Source organism: Numida meleagris, chromosome 2 (genome assembly GCF_002078875.1).
Source record: "Numida meleagris isolate 19003 breed g44 Domestic line chromosome 2, NumMel1.0, whole genome shotgun sequence".
Taxonomy (NCBI): Eukaryota; Metazoa; Chordata; class Aves; order Galliformes; family Numididae; genus Numida; species Numida meleagris.
Window position 1 is genome coordinate 51,683,134 of NC_034410.1, and position 20,982 is coordinate 51,704,115.

General features: G+C 41.0%; 1 protein-coding gene and 1 long non-coding RNA gene across 6 annotated transcripts in view; one reads left to right on the plus strand and one right to left on the minus strand.

The window, feature by feature from the left end:
* HECW1 (HECT, C2 and WW domain containing E3 ubiquitin protein ligase 1) overlaps positions 1-20,982 on the plus strand; it is a 269,154-nt gene that overhangs the window by 243,962 nt on the left and 4,210 nt on the right. For all 4 annotated transcript variants that reach the window (XM_021387592.1, XM_021387591.1, XM_021387593.1 and 1 more), the window contains 5 exons: positions 6,034-6,132; positions 7,521-7,650; positions 12,694-12,840; positions 13,998-14,112; positions 15,374-15,572. In XM_021387592.1, coding sequence (XP_021243267.1) covers positions 6,034-6,132; positions 7,521-7,650; positions 12,694-12,840; positions 13,998-14,112; positions 15,374-15,572 — 690 coding nt within the window. The remainder of the gene's footprint in view (positions 1-6,033; positions 6,133-7,520; positions 7,651-12,693; positions 12,841-13,997; positions 14,113-15,373; positions 15,573-20,982) is intronic.
* Positions 1,679-18,612, minus strand: LOC110394005. Of its 2 annotated transcripts, none has more exons than XR_002435311.1 (4): positions 15,833-18,612; positions 13,768-13,825; positions 7,549-7,673; positions 1,679-5,912 (listed from the first exon to the last, which is right to left on the minus strand). It is a non-coding gene; the product is annotated as an uncharacterized LOC110394005 (long non-coding RNA). The 2 variants fall into 2 exon arrangements; XR_002435310.1 differs by having other exon boundaries at positions 1,679-5,909; positions 15,833-18,597.

Consider the following 20,982-nt stretch of genomic DNA (forward strand, 5'->3'; position numbering starts at 1 on the left):
TGGAATTTTAATTGTACCAGATTGTTTTTCTCCCTGAAAATGAATTTTCATTCTTCTTTTTCATGACAAATTTCAGTTATTGGTTGATGTGGGAGCATTTTACACATTTTTGAACACCCTCTTGTATTTGATGACAATCTGCAAGCAGACCTGCTGTACCAGTTCACTTTCCATATGCTTTCCAATCATGGTTCCTTAAGAAGGGCTAGCACTTTCTTAAATGGGTGTTAAAGATTTCCTTTAAAATTCACAGAATCAGTTAATCATAGAGATTTGGAGGAGCCTCTCAAGCTCACTGAGTCCAGCACCCCTGCTGAAGCAGGTTCCCTAGAGCAGGTTGCACAGCAAAGTGTCCAGGCAGATTTTGAATATCTCCATAGGAGGACCCTCCACAGCCTCTCTGAGCAACTTGTTCCAGTGCTCTGTAACCCTCCAAGTAAATGTTTTCCTCATGTTTGTCTGTTTTCCAGTTTGTGCCTGTTGCCCCTTGTTCTATCACTGGACCCCACTGTAAAAAGCCTCGCCCCATCTGCTTGACACCCACTCCTTCGATATTTATAAGCATTGGTAAGATCCCCTGTCAGCATTCAGTCCACCTCACTGTCTGCCATCCAGCCCATATATCAATATGTGAGGATCTTATGGGAGATAGTGTTGAAGGCCTTACTACAGGCAGACAATATCCACTGTTCTCTCATGATCTGGTGGCTTGGTCATTTCATTGTAGAAGCTTACCAAGTTGCTCAACCTTATCTAACAAACTTTTCTGTGGTTTTATAGTGGAAGAAGAAGGAGAGTCCCTTTTAAAAACTCAGTAATTGTCTGAAAACCTGGAATTAATATTAAACATATCTGAGATACTATGTATTTCAGTATATAGAACATAAAGCAGGTCAACAACAAACTATTGGAAACAACAAACTATTGGTCTGGTGGGCCACGACTGTACGTTTTCTTATTCATTCTCCTGATAACAAAAGAAAAATTGGTTAATTCCTTCAGAGGAAGTGTGTGGGGATCCAGGTTAACACCTCAAGTGAGGTGTTAGACATCAGAAGTGGGATTACTCCTCAATGCAACATGAGAAAAGCAAAATAGAGATGACCTAGAATTATATCTTTGTCATGCTGAGAATTCTTCACATTAAGGATAGATATAAGAAAAGAAAATGAGCCAACAATAATCTTGTCACTCCTTCTGTTAGAATTCTCCTTCAGGACTTAGTTTAGGAATTATTTTAACTTCTGTCTTTAATGCGTTGAGACTTTATGAACTTTTGTCTCCTGGCCTTTGTAAGAGCCATTCTTTTTGTATTAATGACACATGAGCTCATCAGATTCCTGAAACAAAGAGGTGCGGCACTGGAACACCACAGATTTCACCTGTGAGCCTGCAGATGTGCAGATCAAATTTGCCACAACATCAAATGACATGGCGGCAAAAAGGCAGTCTGCAAAATTTGTAGATGCCAATTGGATAAACATCAGTGTTAGCTATCCCAGCCTGCCTGCCTGACCTTTCTACAAGAGATCACTTCATATTACCACATTAGTCTGATCAAAAGTTCTGAAAGTTCAGTCACCATGAGTAGAGGTTAAATAAACTAAAGACAGGCATTCGCTAATGAAGCTGATAGAAGGTGTGGATTTGGTCTGCTGCCAAGGTTTTGTGAAGACGATCTGATTTCATGCTAGGTTATTGCTCTGTAGATGTAGCTCATTACAGGACTTGCTGATTATGTCCTGCAGTGAAACAACACAAGGATGTGTGCTACTAGCATATAGACACATACCTCTAGTGCATATGCCTGACACACTGCTAGTTTTGCTTAAAATTCATGAATACTCACAAGGCTTTTCATAATGATTAAGGCTTTAACTCTTTTAAAGCAAGCTGTGCCACGGTTTCTGAGCCGATGATGCCCAGGTTCCTACTAATCTGGGTTTCATGACTGAATTCTCTGTCACTTAATAGGATGCATTTTCAGATTAAAGCTTTAACTATGACTGGGCCATTCTAAATATTTTCCCTATTATTTCCATTCTAAATATATCCCCATGGAAAGGAATCTGAGGGTTCTGTTTGATGTCAAGTTGAATTTGAGTCAGCAGCATTCCCTGGTATCCAAAAGGGCCAACCATTCTCTGGCATGCATCAAGCCCACACTTCCAGTCAGATGAGAGAAGATGTTGTCCCACTCTGCACTGCACTGTACAGCCTCACCTCGAGCACTGCCTGCAGTTTTGGATGCCACAATATAAAAAGGACATAAAGCTATTAGAGGGCATCCAAAGGGCTATGAAGATGGGGAAGGATCTGAAGGACAAGATGGATGAGGAGTAGCTGAGGTCCCTTGGTTTTTTCAGCCCAGAGAAGAGGAAACTAATGTGAGGCCTCATTACAGCCAACAGCTCCTCATGAGAGGAGCGGAGGGACAGTGCTGATCTTTGCTCTCTTAATGACAAGAACAAGGGAATGGCCTGGAGCTGCATCAGGAGTGACACAGGCTGCATGTTAGGAAAATGTTTTTCACCAGAGGGTGACTAGGCCCCATAACAGGCTCCCAGGGCAGTGGGCATAGCCACAAGCTGCTGGAGATCAAGGAGCATTTGGACAACTCTCTCAGATACAGGGTTTGAATTTGGGTGTTCTTATGTGGAACTGGGAGTTGGACTCGATGATTCTTTATGGTTCCCTTCCAGATCAGGATATTCTATGATTTTTGTGGCCTTCTTTGAATATTCTTTGCACAAACTTCTGCATCAGGAAGGGCACACTTACATCCAGCTGATGTATTTCAGGGAGTTAAGATTTGTGAGATTTTCAGTTTTTTTAATCCCATAAAATACTTTCTCTATTAGGATTTAAAGTTTGTCATACCATAGCTAATTTATCCCACAAAGCATCCTCTGTAGAATGATAAACAAAAACTATTATTTGTCTGTATGCATAGATAACAACTTTGTAAATCATTTTCCATCTGAATCTAAGGAAGGACTGTCACATCAGGTACAGCTGTGTTAGTTCAACCAGTTAAGAGAGAGTCCTGTAACAAAGAGTCATTATTGGTCTTCCCTTATTCTGCTGCTATATGATAAGGAGCAGAGTAAATTAAATTTCCTGTGAATCACCTGCAGTTGGAAGAAAAAATATTGCTTAGTCCCTGCTACATGTGGGTTTGTCTGTGTGTGCACAGACGTGAGAAGTATGCAGAGTCCCACTGAGGAGAACGAGCCTGTTATTTTGCAACAAGCTATTGTGAAAACAGACTCTTTCAAGGGCACCTGCAGCTTCCAGAAGGAAAGAAAGTTAGCTGGGCAGTGTGGAAACTCCCGCAAATGGGTCAAAGAGTAGTGTTTTTAAAAGCCAGAAAGCAGGTGCACACAATGTCCTTTTTGAGTGTAGCAATGGTTTCAATAGGCAGGCAACCCAGAGCAGCCCTACTGCTCATTAATTCTGTCTCTCCTTCCACCGTTTCCTGTTCATTAACTCCCTCCTGTGTTTCCTCTCTCTGCTAGTGCATTACTCAGACTCAATGATTGTCTCAGAAAGGGGGAGGTGTTGAAAGAAAAAGACAGAATGAGAATTTGTATTCCTCACCTCTCACAAGATATTTTTCCTGCTACAAAGTAATGGAGTAAGCATTTTATACTTCCTCAGAAAGATATATGCAAGTCAGGTTTAAGGAAGGTATGTGCTCTCCAGCCAGGATTTACCTCTATGCTGCTTATTCCATCAAGAAAACTTGTTTTTCTGAAGGGATTGTCTCACCTATCTCTGACTTTCACCTGTGCACTAAATTCTTCAGGAAGAAATAAACACAAGGATCTATTTTCATTTTAACAGTCTTTTGTAAAAGGGGCTATTTCTTGTGGCTGTCCTGAAGTTTTTTGGACTGAAAGCTTCTTGTTGATTTTTCCAAGTTTTGACATATATTTGGTGCTACTGTTACGCTTGGCTGCTAGTGGTCTTAGCTTGAAGGACTGTACAGATACACGTCAACAGACTGTACAGTTGTCCTGTGAGCACTTTAGCAAAGACCTCCTTTCTGACAGGTCCCTGTTGACTTACTTCAGCCCATGTTTCTCAGTGCACTGCTGGGTGTAAGACTATGGTCCCAGGCAGTGTCCAGGATGGACAAGGGACCAGAGGATCTTCTCTTAGACCACTTTTCAGCTCAAAAAGTTGAGTATAGTAAGTCTCTACAGAGATATCAAAGCTGGCCGCAAGGTATGAAGGATTTGTAGGCTCTGGTTTAGCCCCCTCAGGATGGAAGAGCAGCAGTCTGTCTCCTGAGGAGATACAGAGCTGCCAAGAGCTATAATTTTCACTGTAGCTTTTTTTTTTTTTTTAATCTATTGTATTGCAAAGCAACAAGAGTGGCAATGTCTTGTTAATTATTTCACATCCTTTATCCAGACCAGTTAGCACTGTACCATCACAAGGGCTGGGATTGTGGAACCACAGTCAGGCCCCCACAGTGTGGACTACACAGCCTAGGGTTGCTCTGCATGTGTTTGCTTACACTGACCCACCAGACTTGGTCTTTTCACATAGAAACTTTGCCTGTGGTCTGGATTGTTTGAAAAAGTTCTGCCATAAAATACTGGTTCCAATTAAATCGCCATGAACAGCTAGCATAACATATGCTCGTGATTGTAAACACCTTGATCTAGATGCACTAGCCTTTCATGTCAGCTTTGCAATACCAGCAAAACCACATACATGTGAAGAGGCGATACAAGCAGCAAAGAGAAAACCAATGCTGTTCATGCTTTCTACCAGTTTCTTAGCAGAGAGTTCCAGGCCAGGGAGGCTTTTCTTGGCAATCTACTTTCAGCTTTAATTTATTCAATTTGTCTCCTGCACCGCTGAGTAGCCATGGGATGAGCGCTGTGGTGAGGAATGCCTGCTGCTGATAGTATTTTCATTCAACATTCATTTTCAAAATGTATAGGGATGGGAGGACAGAGCTATGAAGAACAAACCTAAAAAAGCCAACATGCATTATTTGGGACAAACAGACTTGATTATAGATCCTGAAGGTGCTATAAAACTGATGGATTACAGGCTCAGCATCTCTGGGATTTGAGCTGTCTGGCTTCCACTGTGCTTTCATTGTGTCAGCTCCCCCACTTTTCATTGCTTTTTTGCTGGAAGCACTGCACTGCAGCTCAAGTGAAGTAAAGCAGGTCCTAACTAGATCCAACAGCTGCCTTTTGTTGCTGCTGTGGAAACAGCTGTAAGGGAGTAATATAACCACTCTTCTGTTACCAGTCAGCTGCATACCATAAGCACCTTTCTTGGATGCTGGGGACCCCAAGGCAGCTCCTGTGGTGATGTAAATGCTAACTGGGCCTACAGCATGCTATTTTGTGACCCATTTGACAAACTAAGCACTTGTTGTACTGTCCCATGAGCATAAAGTTGACTGCATTTTGCACTACTTTTTTCATGAGATTCACATTTAATTTTTATGCAGGAAGAGTCTTTGCTTTGGCTCCTGTAGTAGAAGGAATGATTTCTCAGCTTTTTGAACTCTTTCTCATCTTTTGTGCAGTAAAACTCTACTATGATATCAGTCAGCTTAAAAGTGCTTACACTCAGGATGTGTCATTTTTTCTTTTCCTTTTTCACAAATAAGTTTTGAATAGGTGATATTATATGTTTTTCTGCTAAGGCCAGACAGAGTATTACAGTTTTTCACTGTCTAAACATTGTGTTTGATGGAGTACATTTGCTTCAGAACATTCAACTAAGGATCACGGAATCTGAATGTTCAAAACATTTATTGGTTTGACACAGGCAAGCTCACATCATGCCAGGTGCATGTATAGGTTCTGCAGGAGATGGATCAAGGAGAGGTCCATTATTGATCAGTCAGAGATGTGAGAGGTAATGTTAAATATCTGCTGGGAAAAAAATGAATAAATATAAGAAACATGAGAAACAAAGAACAGCTGCTACCTGTGTAAGTTCATATGCTGAATGTCTTGAATTATATTTCATTTACTCTGCATTTTTATATCTTAGGTTCAGATTCAGTGGTCGTATTCTTGGCCTTGCGCTCATTCATCAGTACCTTCTTGATGCTTTCTTCACAAGGCCATTCTACAAAGCACTATTAAGGCTGTAAGTATAAGCATACAACTGTGCAGAAACAATGCAGAAGCAGTGATTCTGCAGTGGATCTTACAGAAACACAGACTTTCATGGAGTTGCTTCAATCACTCTGACCTTCATTTTTTTCTGTTGTGTCTTGGTTTGTTCATGATAGAAAACAAGCTTATTTTAATATTTCTTGACTTTCTCCAAAAATTTGCCCTTGGTAAATGCTGCCTGTGTTGTTAAAAGTGGATAGGAAGTATGATATTTAGGAATATGCCTTTGAAAGTACTGCCCCATAATTCCAAAGTTTAATATTGATTAAGTTATCAAAGCAATTAAGATATATGGAAAACTGAAAATCATCTTTGATAGAACAAGTATCATTATTTCCTCTTTAAAAAAAAAGGGGGAGCATATTAAGAAAAGTACATGATTTCTCATGACTCACTGGTGGGGTAGTTTTTCACAACTTGGGACTAAATTAGTAATGCTAATGCAGGTAGAAACAGTGAATGTTTGTTTTTGGTCTTCTACTGTCTTTTACATTAGCAAGCAGAAGCTACTACTAGTAATATATTACCTTCATTGTCAATTCTGTAAGGTTTATAAGGTTAACTTTAACTGATAATCTGTCTCTATTTAATGGACTGCAGGAAGAGAATGTACATAAAATTTGCAGTACAAACAAGTAGTAAGTCAAGACTATAATTAAATGACAAAGACTACACTAAAGCATAGCTGAAATAGAATGAATCCAAATCAGGAAAGGTATTTCTATTAAGAGTCTGTAGAGATCTTTAACATGCATTTTGTTTTATATTTTTTCAGCAATTAGTATTACTGGGCTCCAAACATTCATATTTGTATTGTATCTGAGCTAGTATGAAACTAGAGTGCTCATGCATCCTTCTTGCCCCTTTCGGGAGTTTGAAACCAAACTGCCTGTAACATACACGTGCTTTTTCAATCAGCAAGGCTGGCTCCTTGTTAGCAAAAATTTAGATGCCTGGTCTGCCTTATGTCAGTCTTGTGAGCTCTCCTGAAGATGATGGATACAGGGAAGCATCCAGGCAGAACATTGTGGGGCCTGTTGGGGCTGAAGGTAAGCATGTGCTGTGAAGTGCATGGCAGCTTGAAGATTCACATAAAATTGAACCCCAAGGATGCCTTCCAACAGCAAACAATACAGGCAGCCAACAGAATTGGCCTTGAGCCCCGCCAGGCAGACAGTGCAGAACTACTTTAAGAGGGTTTGGGTTAAGAAGGGCTTTGATGTTAAGCAAACCAAGCAAACACCAGCTTTATGTTGGATCTCTGTCATAAATTCACTTACTTTCTGATTGATAAGTCATCCTGACAATAGTTGTGGGTTCACACATTCAGCTACATCTTTTTTCTTGCCTCACAACCAGGCCATGTGATTTAAGTGACTTAGAGTACCTGGATGAAGAGTTCCATCAAAGCTTGCAGTGGATGAAAGATAACAACATCACAGATATCCTGGATCTCACCTTCACAGTGAATGAGGAGGTGTTTGGACAGGTGAGCACAGCTATGCAAAACATCTGAAAAGCAAATTTTAAGCTGATAAAGTTGAGCATGATGAACATCTTTAAACAGATCATTTAGCCTTTCAGTAACATTTTCTTCTCTTGCCTTCTGTTTCTTTCAAGCCACCTGTTTTAATGCAGATGTTTATTCTTAGGGTCTATGTTATAAAATAGCATCCACAGCCTTCCTACAGGCCTGTTGAGACATACACTGATGAACATGAGGAATTATCTGAAGTGGAGTGCAGTTCTTCTCTCCGGGATGTAGTTCACACAGATTGTGGCGTTCAGTATATTCAATAACGTAACTTAAAGCTGATGTGACTGAAAAGAGGGAGGTCAAAAGGGAAGAAAAGTATTTGGTGGGTCGTATAAGACAAGGCAACTCTTACCACTATTTTGTGTAATATATTCCTGTTAGCCTACTGCCTCTTATCTACCTTGCACCTGCTTATCATCTTGCTGTATACAAGTTACTAGGCTTTTTATCATTCAGCTCTACGTAAGTCAGACAATTCTCTTTAATCTAGCTGATCTGGATAACTACAACTTTAAATACAAAACAACGCTGACTTCAGTGCAGACTGGCAACCAAAACACATACAAGGGTCTTCCGTGGGTTTCTTTGGCTTACACTGAAGCCTTGGTGCCTTTGCTGTTGTAACCCATACAGGATTATAACTGTCTCTAAAAAGTCTTGATGGGACTCAAAGCAATATTCAGGGAAAAATTAAGTATCTCCGAGGACATACTGAAGGCTAGAGAGACAGAAGAACCGTGCATATCAGATACTGTAGAATCTCAAAAGAAGGAAGTTAACTCCTGTGTAAGGTGCAGAGATACACAGCGTCAAAGAGAATGGAGAGATCAGGTAGAATATGCAGAGAGTGGCTCCTCAAAAGAAAAGTTGACAGGAGTTTGTGCAGAGTGAAGGCATACAGAGTGAAGGCATGCAGAGCAGGGAGAGAATTAGATTTGTTTTGGAGACGAGGAATTCTGGCCCTGGGAGTAAATATTCAAGCTATAAGCTATAAGCCTGAAAGTAATAAATCAAGCAAAACTTCAGGGGTATTTTCAAAACTTAAGTTAGTCTGCTTGTTATACAAGAGAATGAAGAATCACCAGAATCAAGGACAGATGAAATAAAAAGGATGGGGCAGAAGAATTGAAGTAAGAATCCCTTGTAGGAAAGATTAACATTGTTTTTCACAGACTTAAATGTTGGGGGTTTTCCTCTCGGAAGCTGAGAGTTTGCATGACATTAGATTGACAGTACAGCCGTTTCCCTGGAAGGTATGGCTATGTAAGACTAATAAATGAAGACAAACAGAAACATGCAGACATATTCACAAAGACAGATGAGACTAGTTTGTACTTGCACTGGAAGACTACAAAGATGAATAAGAATCTCAGCTTGAATTGCCTTAATACAGTGTATTCGGAACACTAATTATTTTTCTGCATTCCTCAAAGAAAAGAGCTAGGCAATTACAAAGATGTCCGTTGTGGAAGATAAGAGATGATTCCAGAAAGAACAGAAATAAAATTGCAATCTGTTGTAGATACTGTGATACTAGAGCAAAAGTACACAAAATACTTTGATGCCAGTTCACATTCTGTCTAGTACTTTATTTCATATGTACCAGACACTAAACTAGAACTAAGCTAGAACTAATAATGGGGGAAAAAATGATTCTCACTGTGAAGTATGATTGTGAGAATCCAAGAGTCCTTACTGAAGGTGAGATTTTTCCCTTATGAAATTTGCTGAATGCTGACAGCAAAATACCCAAGAAATCTCGAGCACATTTTTTTCTCACAGATGGATCGCAGTTGGAAATTCTTGCATGCCAGGAGTATCTGACCACTTAAATGCCATCTGCACGTTGCTTTGCTATGCACAGTGGGAGTTCTGCTAATATTTGGGATGCTGGATTTCAAGAGTTGGGTAAGGGAGACAAGAAATAGTGGCTCTTTGAAGAAACTGTGTTGCACATGGGTCGCAGGCTTTTTGTCCTGTTTCCACAATGACTTTATTATTGACAAGTCACCATTTCCTTCATTGTTTCTTTCCTGTGCATCTCTGACCTGTGTATTTAGTTTTAATCCTTCAGGGCTAAACCTTTTTTCTTGGTACTTTTATTTTTAAATTTGAATGTACTAATGAGGATCTCCAGCCCTCTTCCATACTGGTGCCTGGAGCAAATACATGGTATCAGTGCAAGCATCCCACATTTTTATTTATGGGTACTGGATGCCAGCTTGAGAGTTTTGCTTTTAAGACTCAGAGAGGTGACAGTTGCTTGTGACTTTAAGTACCTTCGCAAGCTTTTACCCTTTAGAAAGTATTCTTCCAGGTCTGTCTCCAAGCCCTATATGTGGTTGCACTGGCAATTGCTCTGGTCAGGTTAAAGAAGTGGGTTAGATTTGTTGTAGTGTTTCCTTGCTGCTCTGAATGTGCTGCTCCTAATTCTAGCTCACAGCTGTGGCTAATACCTTCACGAAAAAAAAGGGGGAGGGAATCCAGTCTTTGATTTGCTGTCTCCAAGTCTAGATTAATAATTGTATTCAAAATTATGTGGATAAACTGAAGATTTGGAATTATATGGATAAGCTGAAGCACCCTCAGTAAGTTTGCAGACGACACCAAGCTGGCAGGAAGTGTCGATCTGCCTGGGGGTAGAGAGGCCCTACAGAGAGATCTGGACAGGCTGGACCTCTGGGCTGAAGCAAATGGGATGAGGTTCAACAAGACCAAGTGCCAGGTCCTGCACTTTGGCCGCAACAACCCCAGGCAACGCTACAGGCTTGGGGCAGAGTGGCTGGATGGTTGTGTGGAGGAAACAGACCTGGGGGTATTGGTCGATGCTCAGCTGAGCATGAGCCAGCAGTGTGCCCAGGTGGCCAAGAAGGCCAATGGCATCCTGGCTTCTATCAGAAACAGGGTTGCCAGCAGGAGTAGGGAAGTCATTGTCCCTCTGTACTCAGCACTGGTGAGGCCCCACCTCGAGTACTGTGTCCAGTTTTGGGCCCCTCACTGCAAGAAAGACATTGAGGCCCTGGAGCATGTTCAGAGGAGGGCAACAAAGCTGGTGAGGGGTCTGGAGCACAGGCCTTATGAGGAACAGCTGAGGAAGCTAGGATTGTTCAGTCTGGAGAAGAGGAGGCTCAGGGGAGACCTTATCACTCTCTATAACTACCTGAATGGAGGTTGTAGTGAGCTGGGGGTCAGCCTCTTCTCTCTTGTAACTAGTGACAGGACGAGGGGGAATGGCCTCAAGTTACGCCAGGGGAGATTTAGGCTGGACATTAGGAAATTCTACTTTTCTGAAAGAGTGGTCAGGCACTGGGCTGCCCAGGGAGGTGGTGGAGTCACCGTCCCTGGAGGTGTTCAAGAAACATTTAGATGTAGTGTTGAAAGACATGGTTTAGTGGGGTTATTGGTGGTAGGTGGATGGTTGGACTGGATGATCTTGTAGGTCTTTTCCAACCTAGCTAATTCTGTGATTCTGTAAGAAATCATGAGTGGTCTAGGTATCTGTGGGAAACCTTGAAAGGAAATATAGAGCAGCTGGATTTATGGTCATGCTTAAAGTTAGACAACATTTATTCATGATTGATTTTAACCAGTGCAGTCTGGGAAAGTACAGCATGGCATCTGAATGATGCAGCTTTGCTTGTGAAATGGTGATGCAGTGATTTACATTTGGGAATTTAGCCTGAACCAGCTAAGAATTCCTAATTCATTACATCCAACCTTACTTGTTCTTGTTGTTTCTCAGCAAAGCTACATATTAGATGACTCGCTGAGTGTTTCCATAATTCATAATTTTCTACATGTCCTTCCAGCAAAATGACGTAAATACTAAATATACTCTGCATGCTCTCTGTTGAGCTAACAAGTAGATAATAATATAAACAATACAAGTAATGAGTATGTATTCATGCAACTCATTTAATATCTGTGCTAGACATCATTGTTATAGGAGCAAAACATTCTTCCTTTAAAATCCACAGGATTCAATGTGAAAATAATTACAGAATAAATAATATATCCTATCACATGCAAGAAGGAGTATATTCTTGCTAGGTAGAATCTTGACTGATTCCTTAAATCAGTTCTTTATCTCAGGCCTTAGTAACCCAACCCAACTAAATTAACCATTAAAACGCAGAGAAAATCTATTAAAAGTAGTTACAGTACATACTGATTAACATTTTCTTACTCCTAGATAGCTTTTAACTTCCCAGATTTGGATGTCTGATACAAAACTCTGACAATGACTGTATTTCTCATCTGTTCAAGGTGCACAGTTCTTGTTTAGGTAGTGTATTGGAACTATTTATTTTGTGGCAATTTTCTTGGCTTTTGGCATTTCTGAGTTAACACCTATTCTATATCAATTAGGTGTAACACTTGTTGCTTAAGAGAGTCTGTCACAAGTAGATACATAGCCCTTTCAGTTGGCAAAACAGTCTGCAAAGTTCCAACACTGGAATTGCCTCCATCCTGTTGTTTCCCATACTACTGCTTGGGTAGCCTGCAGCAATAGCAAGCTGGCAGGAATATCTCCCTCTTGGGAACAAATGGGAGAGAAGGAAATTAAAAGATTGGCCAGGATGGCATATTGCTCATATCTTATAAATGGTGCCCTCAGAATCAGTCTTTGGCTGTACAATTTAGAGTCACCTACAAACCAGTCCAGCTTCAACTGGGGATAAGGCTAGGGCTGAGAGAGGAACAGAGGTCAGAAAGCTGTATGTAACTTCTGAAAGTTTCCCATTTGCTAAGTATATATGTGATAAACCAAAGGTTTTGAATCACTCTCTGCATGTGCTGCAGGAGTGGTTGGGGAGTGGAGGTGAGTGCCCATCATTATTCCTCTTCTTTCTATTACAAAAGGACAAGAGACTGGGGGATAGAACTGGAAATATGGCTATTACATTTTTCATTTATGTTTTCAAATTACACCTTAAATTTAAAACACAGTGTGATCCATACATTGTTACTCCACTGTTCATCTTTGTTCTGTAGGTGACAGAGAGAGAGCTGAAATCTGGAGGGGCAAATACAGCAGTGACAGAAAAGAACAAAAAAGAATACATCGAGAGAATGGTTAAGTGGCGAGTGGAACGAGGAGTTGTTCAACAAACAGAGGCCCTGGTCCGTGGCTTCTATGAAGTAAGTAACAGTGACCGCTGTCTGCCTTTCATCATCTGAATGAGATGACCCCTGGTTAAACTATATTTTATCAGTAGCCTAGGAAGTAGCAAAATACACAAATGGCAAGGAATCGGAGTGTCTGGATCCATAGCAGAATCACTTCAGTGAGGAGCTGGTGTGACTGCATCTTTAGGGGCTCCCTACAGTAAAATTAGTTCTGGGATCAACTGGCTGTCTTGCTGATATTCATGACTGGTGCTCCATTGTTGTCCCTGGATTTGGTAACTTACCTCTGCTGAAGACATCCTTGTGGCAGAGCTGCTACAAGGACTATCAAAGATGGGATGAAAAACTGCTGCTTTGCTAGCCCCTCCAGGTAGTCACCTATTCATGTCCCATACTAATCACATTCAACCATGTATCTTTCCCTAGCAGCAGTATTATGTAAGCAGAAGTTGAGGGATATCTCACAGAGGGAAATAAACCAGAAGAATAGGATCTCTGGAAAGCTGAGCAGCACATACTGAATACATGGAACAGTAATGATAACTGATCTCTCTGAGCAGTCATGCACTGAAGTTTACCGAAAGTGGAAGCCAGTGATGGTGTTTATGTAGCTGTGTAGACTTGGTCAGCCCTGTCTGGAAGAAAGAGATTGGCAAAGTGTACAATTTACTAAAATGCCCAGATGCTTCACTAGCTTTTTCTCTCTGCAAATACTTTACACTGTTACAGCTTTTGGTTTTACCTAATGAAGAATATAAACCTCTGCTGCATCTTCAGTGGTTGAAGACCTAAGGCCACTGTACACAATTGCAAGCAAATTCCAGTACAAAACAAATTTTTCATATTACAAATCTAGTGCACATTTGACCATCAAAATCACTCATCAGAATCAATGTTAACAATGAAGAATTTTTTGACAGACTATGTCTTGCTACTTACTGCTTCATTCAGGTCAAATCATATGTATTGTCGTTTGCAGATCAAAACATCAGCAGACCTGTGGAAGAAGAGTACAGATTTATTAGCAGAGGAGTGAAAGTTAGCCATCAGACTTCAGACTTCAGTGGCCAGCACTTAAAGAGCTGGCCATCAGAGCCTTAGGTTTAAGAGGCATTGCATCTGCTTTATTTCCAGTCTGAAACTGTGCTTACAAGTGTTTTATGTTCCAGGTTGTAGACTCCAGGCTTGTCTCTGTTTTTGATGCCAGAGAACTGGAGCTGGTTATAGCTGGCACTGCAGAAATAGATCTCAATGACTGGCGTAACAACACAGAATATCGTGGAGGTAAAATGCCTGCTGATGCTTACTAATATTTTGAATATTTTCAGTCTAAAACATGAAAGACTTCATCCATTTTTTCCACCTGTCTTTCCTGAAAAAAATGCCCAGATTGTTCAGAAAATTTTTGTGAAGATTATCTCATAAGATAAAATAAGTAAGACATTAGGTTTGAATCAACAGAATTGACAAGGAAATTTCTTCTGTACTTCTGTCCAGGTTTTACGAGCACTCTCTTTCTACCAACTTAACAGGAGTTTTGACTATTAAGAACTGAAAAGGATTTGTAGCAGTAGGTCTAAAACTTACTGTGAATGAACTCCTGGCCTCATTGAAAGCAATATAACAAGTTCTCTTGACTTCAGCAGGGAAGGAGGCTGAAGAGTTGAATTCCTCTGCTCCCAGTTGCACTTTGACAGAATACAGAACTTGCTTAGCCATCCATCGCCTCAACCTGTGTCAAGTTGAACTTTTTCAATTTTCCTCTAAGGCATAGCCTACTTTTGCTTTAAATGCTGAGCATGATTTATCCAGGCTGTCTTGGACGATGAATAAATACAAAATTCATGAGTTCTTCATTACTGAAGGAAAGTCTCAGAGGTTCATGTATCACTCTCTGAAATACAAGCCTTAAGTCTTTGCTGCTGACTGCCCAGCTGTTGTGTTACCTTGAAATAATCCGCTAATCACAAGTACAGCTGGTCCCCTAAGTTATTATCCTCCTTTTTTTTTTTTTTTTTTTTTTTTTGTTTTTTTTTTTTTTTTTTTTTTTTTTTTTTTTTTAGTTTAGCAATTGAAACAAATTTAGCCTGGTTTTATGCAGGCTTGTACTAGCACAAACCAAGGCACAGAGCCCCACATGTGGGAGGTTTGGCTGAGAAGAGCTTGCAGCCCCAAACTCTTCTCTGTATGTTGGACACTTTTGCAATTCAAATGAGAATGTATTTGGGAACCAGAAGTTAAGTCATTAGAAGTTGAACTGTGTAGTGTATTACAACTGGTCTTTTATATCTCATATAGGTAGCCCCAGTTTTTGCCAAGGGGTTTGTAAGAAGCATATGTACAATAAATCTATATTTGAATGTTAGGGTTTCAAGTGAGTTAGTTATATTATTGTATCCAGAGCCAGGACAAGATGGAGGCTACGAATTATCAATAACTAAGAATGAGAGAAATTGATAGCTCAGATTTTCTATAGATTTTCTATCCCAGGCTAGTTACACTAGAGAGTATGAATTTAATTTCTCTCTCTCGCTTCTTGGTTTAGGTTACCATGATGGACACATTGTAATACGGTGGTTCTGGGCAGCAGTGGAGAGATTTAACAATGAGCAGAGACTGCGGTTGTTGCAGTTTGTTACTGGAACATCAAGTGTGCCATATGAGGGCTTTGCAGCTCTCAGAGGAAGCAATGGGCTTCGGCGTTTCTGTATAGAGAAATGGGGGAAAATAACCTCCCTTCCAAGGTATGTTCCAAATGTAGTACAAAAACAGAGGTTCTTTGTGAGGCATGAGCCTGTACTTCGTTGCATTTGTTTGATAGAGATGATGAATCTCTTAGAACATCTTAAAACAACAAAGAAACAATTATCAGTTTGTTCTGTAATTACATTCAGAGATAAGTCTTTTATTTTGCTAATTTTTTTACTTGCAGGCTCAATTTAAACTACTTTGAGTCCTGGGAAGTGGTTAAGGTGAAGATATCCATATATCCAAACCTAGTTACCTTATTTTGATTCTGTATCAGGTCCAGACCAGCAGGAGCTTGTCAGCTGATTCTGTTCCTTTTACTCTCAAAATACTGATAAAAATACTTGTGAAGTTACAGAGCCATGAAAGCTAGAATCCACTTCTGAGTTTTGGTGAGAGACCTGAGTGTAATCCCTTCATTTGCTCTGATGGTTCCACTTCTTCATCACAAAGAAGCTTAGTGGAGGAACTTCGAACTGTGTGGTGATTATTCTCAAGTTGTTACATCTAGCTCTGTCAACAAGAATAGAATGAACTGTGATGTCATACAGCATCCACAGACTTCCTAGTGCTTTCCTATGGAGGGGTCATCTTCCTTTTTAAGAATGAAGGAATTGAGGCACCAATAGGTGGTCTGACTTACCTAGGGCTACCCAAGAGAGCTGTGGCACAGCCAGCAATAACACTGAGCTTTGAGTTCTGTTCTTCCCCGTAACCAGCAATCATCCTTACCCCTGAAATGAGTCACTTTTTCTTGAATGTCCTTACAGTTGCCTGAGGCTGTACCCAGTGTGATTACAGAGTATTTCTAATGGGTCCGTATCTCAGCACCTCTGAGATGAATTTGCTAAGTGAGTTTTTTACGAACGTTTGCCCTCCTAAGGATGCTTTCTTCCTGCATTCCAAGATCCTCATTGTTTATTCATATATAAATTTTTCTCCTGGAAATGAACTGGAAGACAAAGCAAACCCTGAAGCACCCAAACATGTTTTGCAGTTTACCTGCCTGCATTCAGAGTTTCTTCTGATGGCTCTCATCAGGCCAAAGTTGGGTAGAATCAGAGCAAGTCTTCTGTAGAAAGGTTCCAGACCACCCAGTTAGGGAGGCATTTTCAGAGAGTCCCTTGGGCTTACAGCTGCAGTCCAAAGGAGGCTAACCTCTTTCATGGCACACTACAAAAATTTGTTCTCACAGACCTGCAGATAAATTCAGACAGTCAATTAACTGTGAGTCTGATGCAGTTTTCTAGTTACTTGCTGTCCATGTTGTTTACCCAGAGTCATACTGTGAGGCATGGACTTGAGCAGACCTCCAGTGTTCTCTTGAGAGGAAAAGTCCCAGTCTGCTCATCATTCTAGTCCAAGTCTACCCATCTTTATGCAGTGGGGACACACAGGATCTGGACCAGGGCACCATGTCAGCGAATGTTCTGAGCTGACGTCTTACATGGACTCCCCCCTAAAATCAGGAAAAGGGAAGGAAGTGTTTTTAAGGCATAATTCATCTCACCTTAACACAGACTTTTATAATAACTTGGCTGAATCACACCTGTTACATTCTGATTTATTTCCATTCACCCTAAAGACTTTACAGACACTATAGAGAGAGGTACAGCCTATAAGAAAGCTAAGTGATTTAAAACTGAAATTTAAAAACAGATGGAAATACGTAAGATCAGTGAGATGGTTTGTGCACTCTGAGCTTCAGCCAGCATTGTGGAAAGCCTGCGAGCTACAGCTTGCTATTCATAGGCCTAATCTTCACTTTGCAGCATATATATGGTGTGGTTCTATGTAGGGGTTTTGGAACTGACCAAGGGCAATCCATCCTGTAGCCAGGCAGCAGCTGGAAGTCACAGCCTGTGCAGTGTTTCTGCAGAGTGCTCTCTGCACTCCTTCCCACAATGGGAAGGGTCGACAGGGGAGGGTGGGAGGACCTTGGCACGTGCACAGAAAATAACTTGGGATGACACATCCAGTTCTGAAAAAGCAATTGGCCTCTTCCTGCTCTGCTTAACTTTCTTTGAGAACCTAGGCATTACTTAGGACGTAGATTCAGTTAGCCCTGAGATATTCACATTAACAACTTTATGTTTGTCTGCTAATCACTAAACTTGTTACTCTCCCTGAAAGAGGCCTCTTTTCCAGGTGAAAGTTGTTAGCGCCTTTTAGAAGTCTCAGAGCTCTGCGTTCATTTTAGCCAGGGGAAAGAAAATAACACTTGCTCATGGGGAATGACTACAACTTGATCACTGCAAATTATTACCTATAGTTTTATAAAATTATGGAGTGCTGCCAAGTATACACAGTGTTAAGAAATACGTAAAACATGCAGGCTAAACATGGAGGCTCTCTAAATCTTTAGTTAAGCAACTAAACGTTATTTTAAACTTTTTTAAAAATGCTTGATTATGATTTGCTCGTGTTTATTTAGATTTACTTATATATTTACTTAGACTTAGAGGTTAAGAAAAGTCATCTGTCATATCCTGTAGGCCTTTCGCCCCTGTGATATAGTATGAGTGTAAATAACTTTAGCTGTTTAGAATAACCGACAGCAAATTCCCTTCTCTTTCTAACAATGCCTACAACTTTACAGTGAGAATTACCTTGTTACACATTTTCAAAGTCCTAGGAAAAAGAACAGCTCTCTCACTCTTAGCAATCATCAGGTTTAGTCATCTATGTGTTCAAATATGGATTGCACCTCTTAATTACTGGTCCTAATTCTTAGGCCCAGCTCCAATAGATGCAGTCCTGTGAAAGGTGTTAGAGTAGCTGGCATTAAGCTGATGCACTTGTCTTTTCTGCTGTCTGTGTAAGTGGTGAGTCACTGAGGATAGGCTGGTCTGGCCCTTGGGTTTTCTAATTTCTCGTAAAGTATTGGATAACTTTTAACTGTGTAAGAAGAATGCCAGGGGAGGTTCAGGTTGGATATTAGGAAAATTTTTTTCTCCAAAAAAGCGGTAAGACGCTGGAACGGGCTGCCCAGGGAGGTGGCTGAGTCACCATTCCTGGAGGCTTTCAAGAAATGTTTAGATGTTGTACAAAGGAACATGGTATAGTGGGGAAATATTGATGGCAGGTGGACGGTTGGACTAGATGATCTTGGAGATCTTTTCCAACCTTGGTGATTCTATGATTCTATGTGTCTTCACGCTTGTACTCCAGAATGCTGAAGTAGTTAGGCAGCTTTCCCTTACGTCTTCTCCTTGTACTTTGTCAATGGAGCATGCAGCTGCCATTTGCTTATAGTGAGCGTGGTGTGATTAGTACCTAAGACAGCCACACTGTTGCACTTGCAACAACAGTGTAGCAAGCCCAGAAGAGATGCATGGTGCAAATTTCTAGAATGCATTACTTTTCAAAGAATAACCAATAATACGTAACATGCAGAATGCCTCTTGAAAGCACAGTGGATAAACAATACTTTTTTCAGGAAGGCTGAGAATCAATAACTCCATTCCAAATTTACTGGTGAACTTGTTCGTCGGTACCAGTTCTCTTACATGAACCAGCTAACAGTGGCGCTATATACTCATGCAAGAGTTAGATTATGCCAGTAGTTTATTTCTGGAGGGTGTCTATACCAGACACATTATTCCTGTCTATATTTATTTTAAGTTCATGCACATAAGAAAGATTGCCCCTGAAATCCCAGATCTCCAGACAGTGACACTAAAGCAGGTTCCAGGGAGACGGCAAGATTCTGGCAGCCTAATTCTGTTGGTGTAAACTTGCATTATGGATTCTTTCAAACTAATGTAGTATATCGGATGAAATAGCACTGAGTAGGTAACAGGTTCAAGCCCTTGTTCTTCAAGGTTGGCGTTTATTCTCCCTAGTTAATATGCAAAGGTTTATCCTGAAATAAAAAAGTTACATATTTAAATTCTTTTAAATGACTTGGATTTCTACTCTCTGGCTGATTGAGTAGGGATGAATGGAGAATTCTTTCAGCTATAGCTTTTTGTGAAGCAGGAAGCATCTTCTTTCCTGGGACAGTTTGGAGCCTGGATAGGCTGGATAGGATAGGAGGGAGTTCTGTGCACACGTACTGCTTATGCAGTCTTGTTATTGTAAGGCATTAAAGGACGTGACAAAGAAAAAAAGAATGCAAAAAGCTTAAAACCTTATACACGTAATTTCACAGAGAGAATTCTTGAGAGAAACAGCGTAGCACTGTGAACAGTGAATGAGATTAAAAATCATAGAATCATAAAATTATTAAGGTTGGAAAAGACCTCTAAGATCACCTAGTCCAATCATCAACTTAGCACCAATATTCCCCACTAAACTATGTCCCTAAGTACTGCATCTACCCTTTCCTTAAACACCTCCAGAGATATCAGCTCAACAACTTCCCTGGGAAACCTGTTCCAATGACTGACCACTCTTTTGGTGAAGAAATTCTTCCTAATATCTAACTTCAACATCTCCTGGTGCCATTTGAGGCCATTACCTCCAGTCCTGTCACTAGTTACACAGGAGAAGAGGCTGACCCCCGCCACAGCCTCCTTTCAGGTAGTTGCAGAGAGCGATAAGGTCTCCCCCGAGCCTCCTCTTCTCCAGACTAAACAATCCCAGCTCCCTCAGCTGCTCTTCATAAGACTTGTGTTCCAGACCCTTCACCAGCTTCACTGCCCTTCTCTGGACATGCTCCAGGGCCTCAATATCGTTATGGTAGTGAGGGGCCCAAAACTGGACACAGTATTCAAGGTGTGGCCTCACCAAAGCAGAGTACAGGGGGACAATCACCTCCCTGCTCCTGCTGACAACACTGTTTGTTATACAAGCCAGGATGCCATTGGCCTTCTTGGCTACTTAGGTACACTGCTGGCTCATGTTCAGCTGAGCGTCGACCAATACCCCAAAATCCTTTTCCTCTCTGCTGCTTTCCAGCCACTCTGCCCCAAGCCTGTAGTGTTGCATGGGGTTGTTGTAACCAAAGTGCAGGACCTGACAGTTGGTTTTTGTTGAACTTCATCCCACTGGCCTCAGCCCATCAGTCCAGGTTGTCCAGATCCCTCTGTAGGGCATTCCTATCCTCAGGTAGATCAATACTTTCCCCCAGCTTGGTGCCGTCTGCAAACTTACTGAGTGTGCACTGAATTTCCTCATCCAAGTCATCAATAACGATATTAAATAGGATGGGCCCCAGAATTGACTTCTGGGGAACAACACTTGTGGCTGGATTTAATTCCATTCACCACCTCTCTCTGGGCCTGGCCGGTTTTATACCCAGCAAAGAATGTACATATCTAAGCCACGGGTTGCAGCTTCTCCAGGAGAATGCTGGGGGAGAGAGTGTCAAAGACTTTGCTGAACTGTAGGCAGGTTACATCAACAGCCTTTCCCTCATCCACCAGGCTAGTCACCGTGTCATAGAAGATGAGGTTGGTTAGG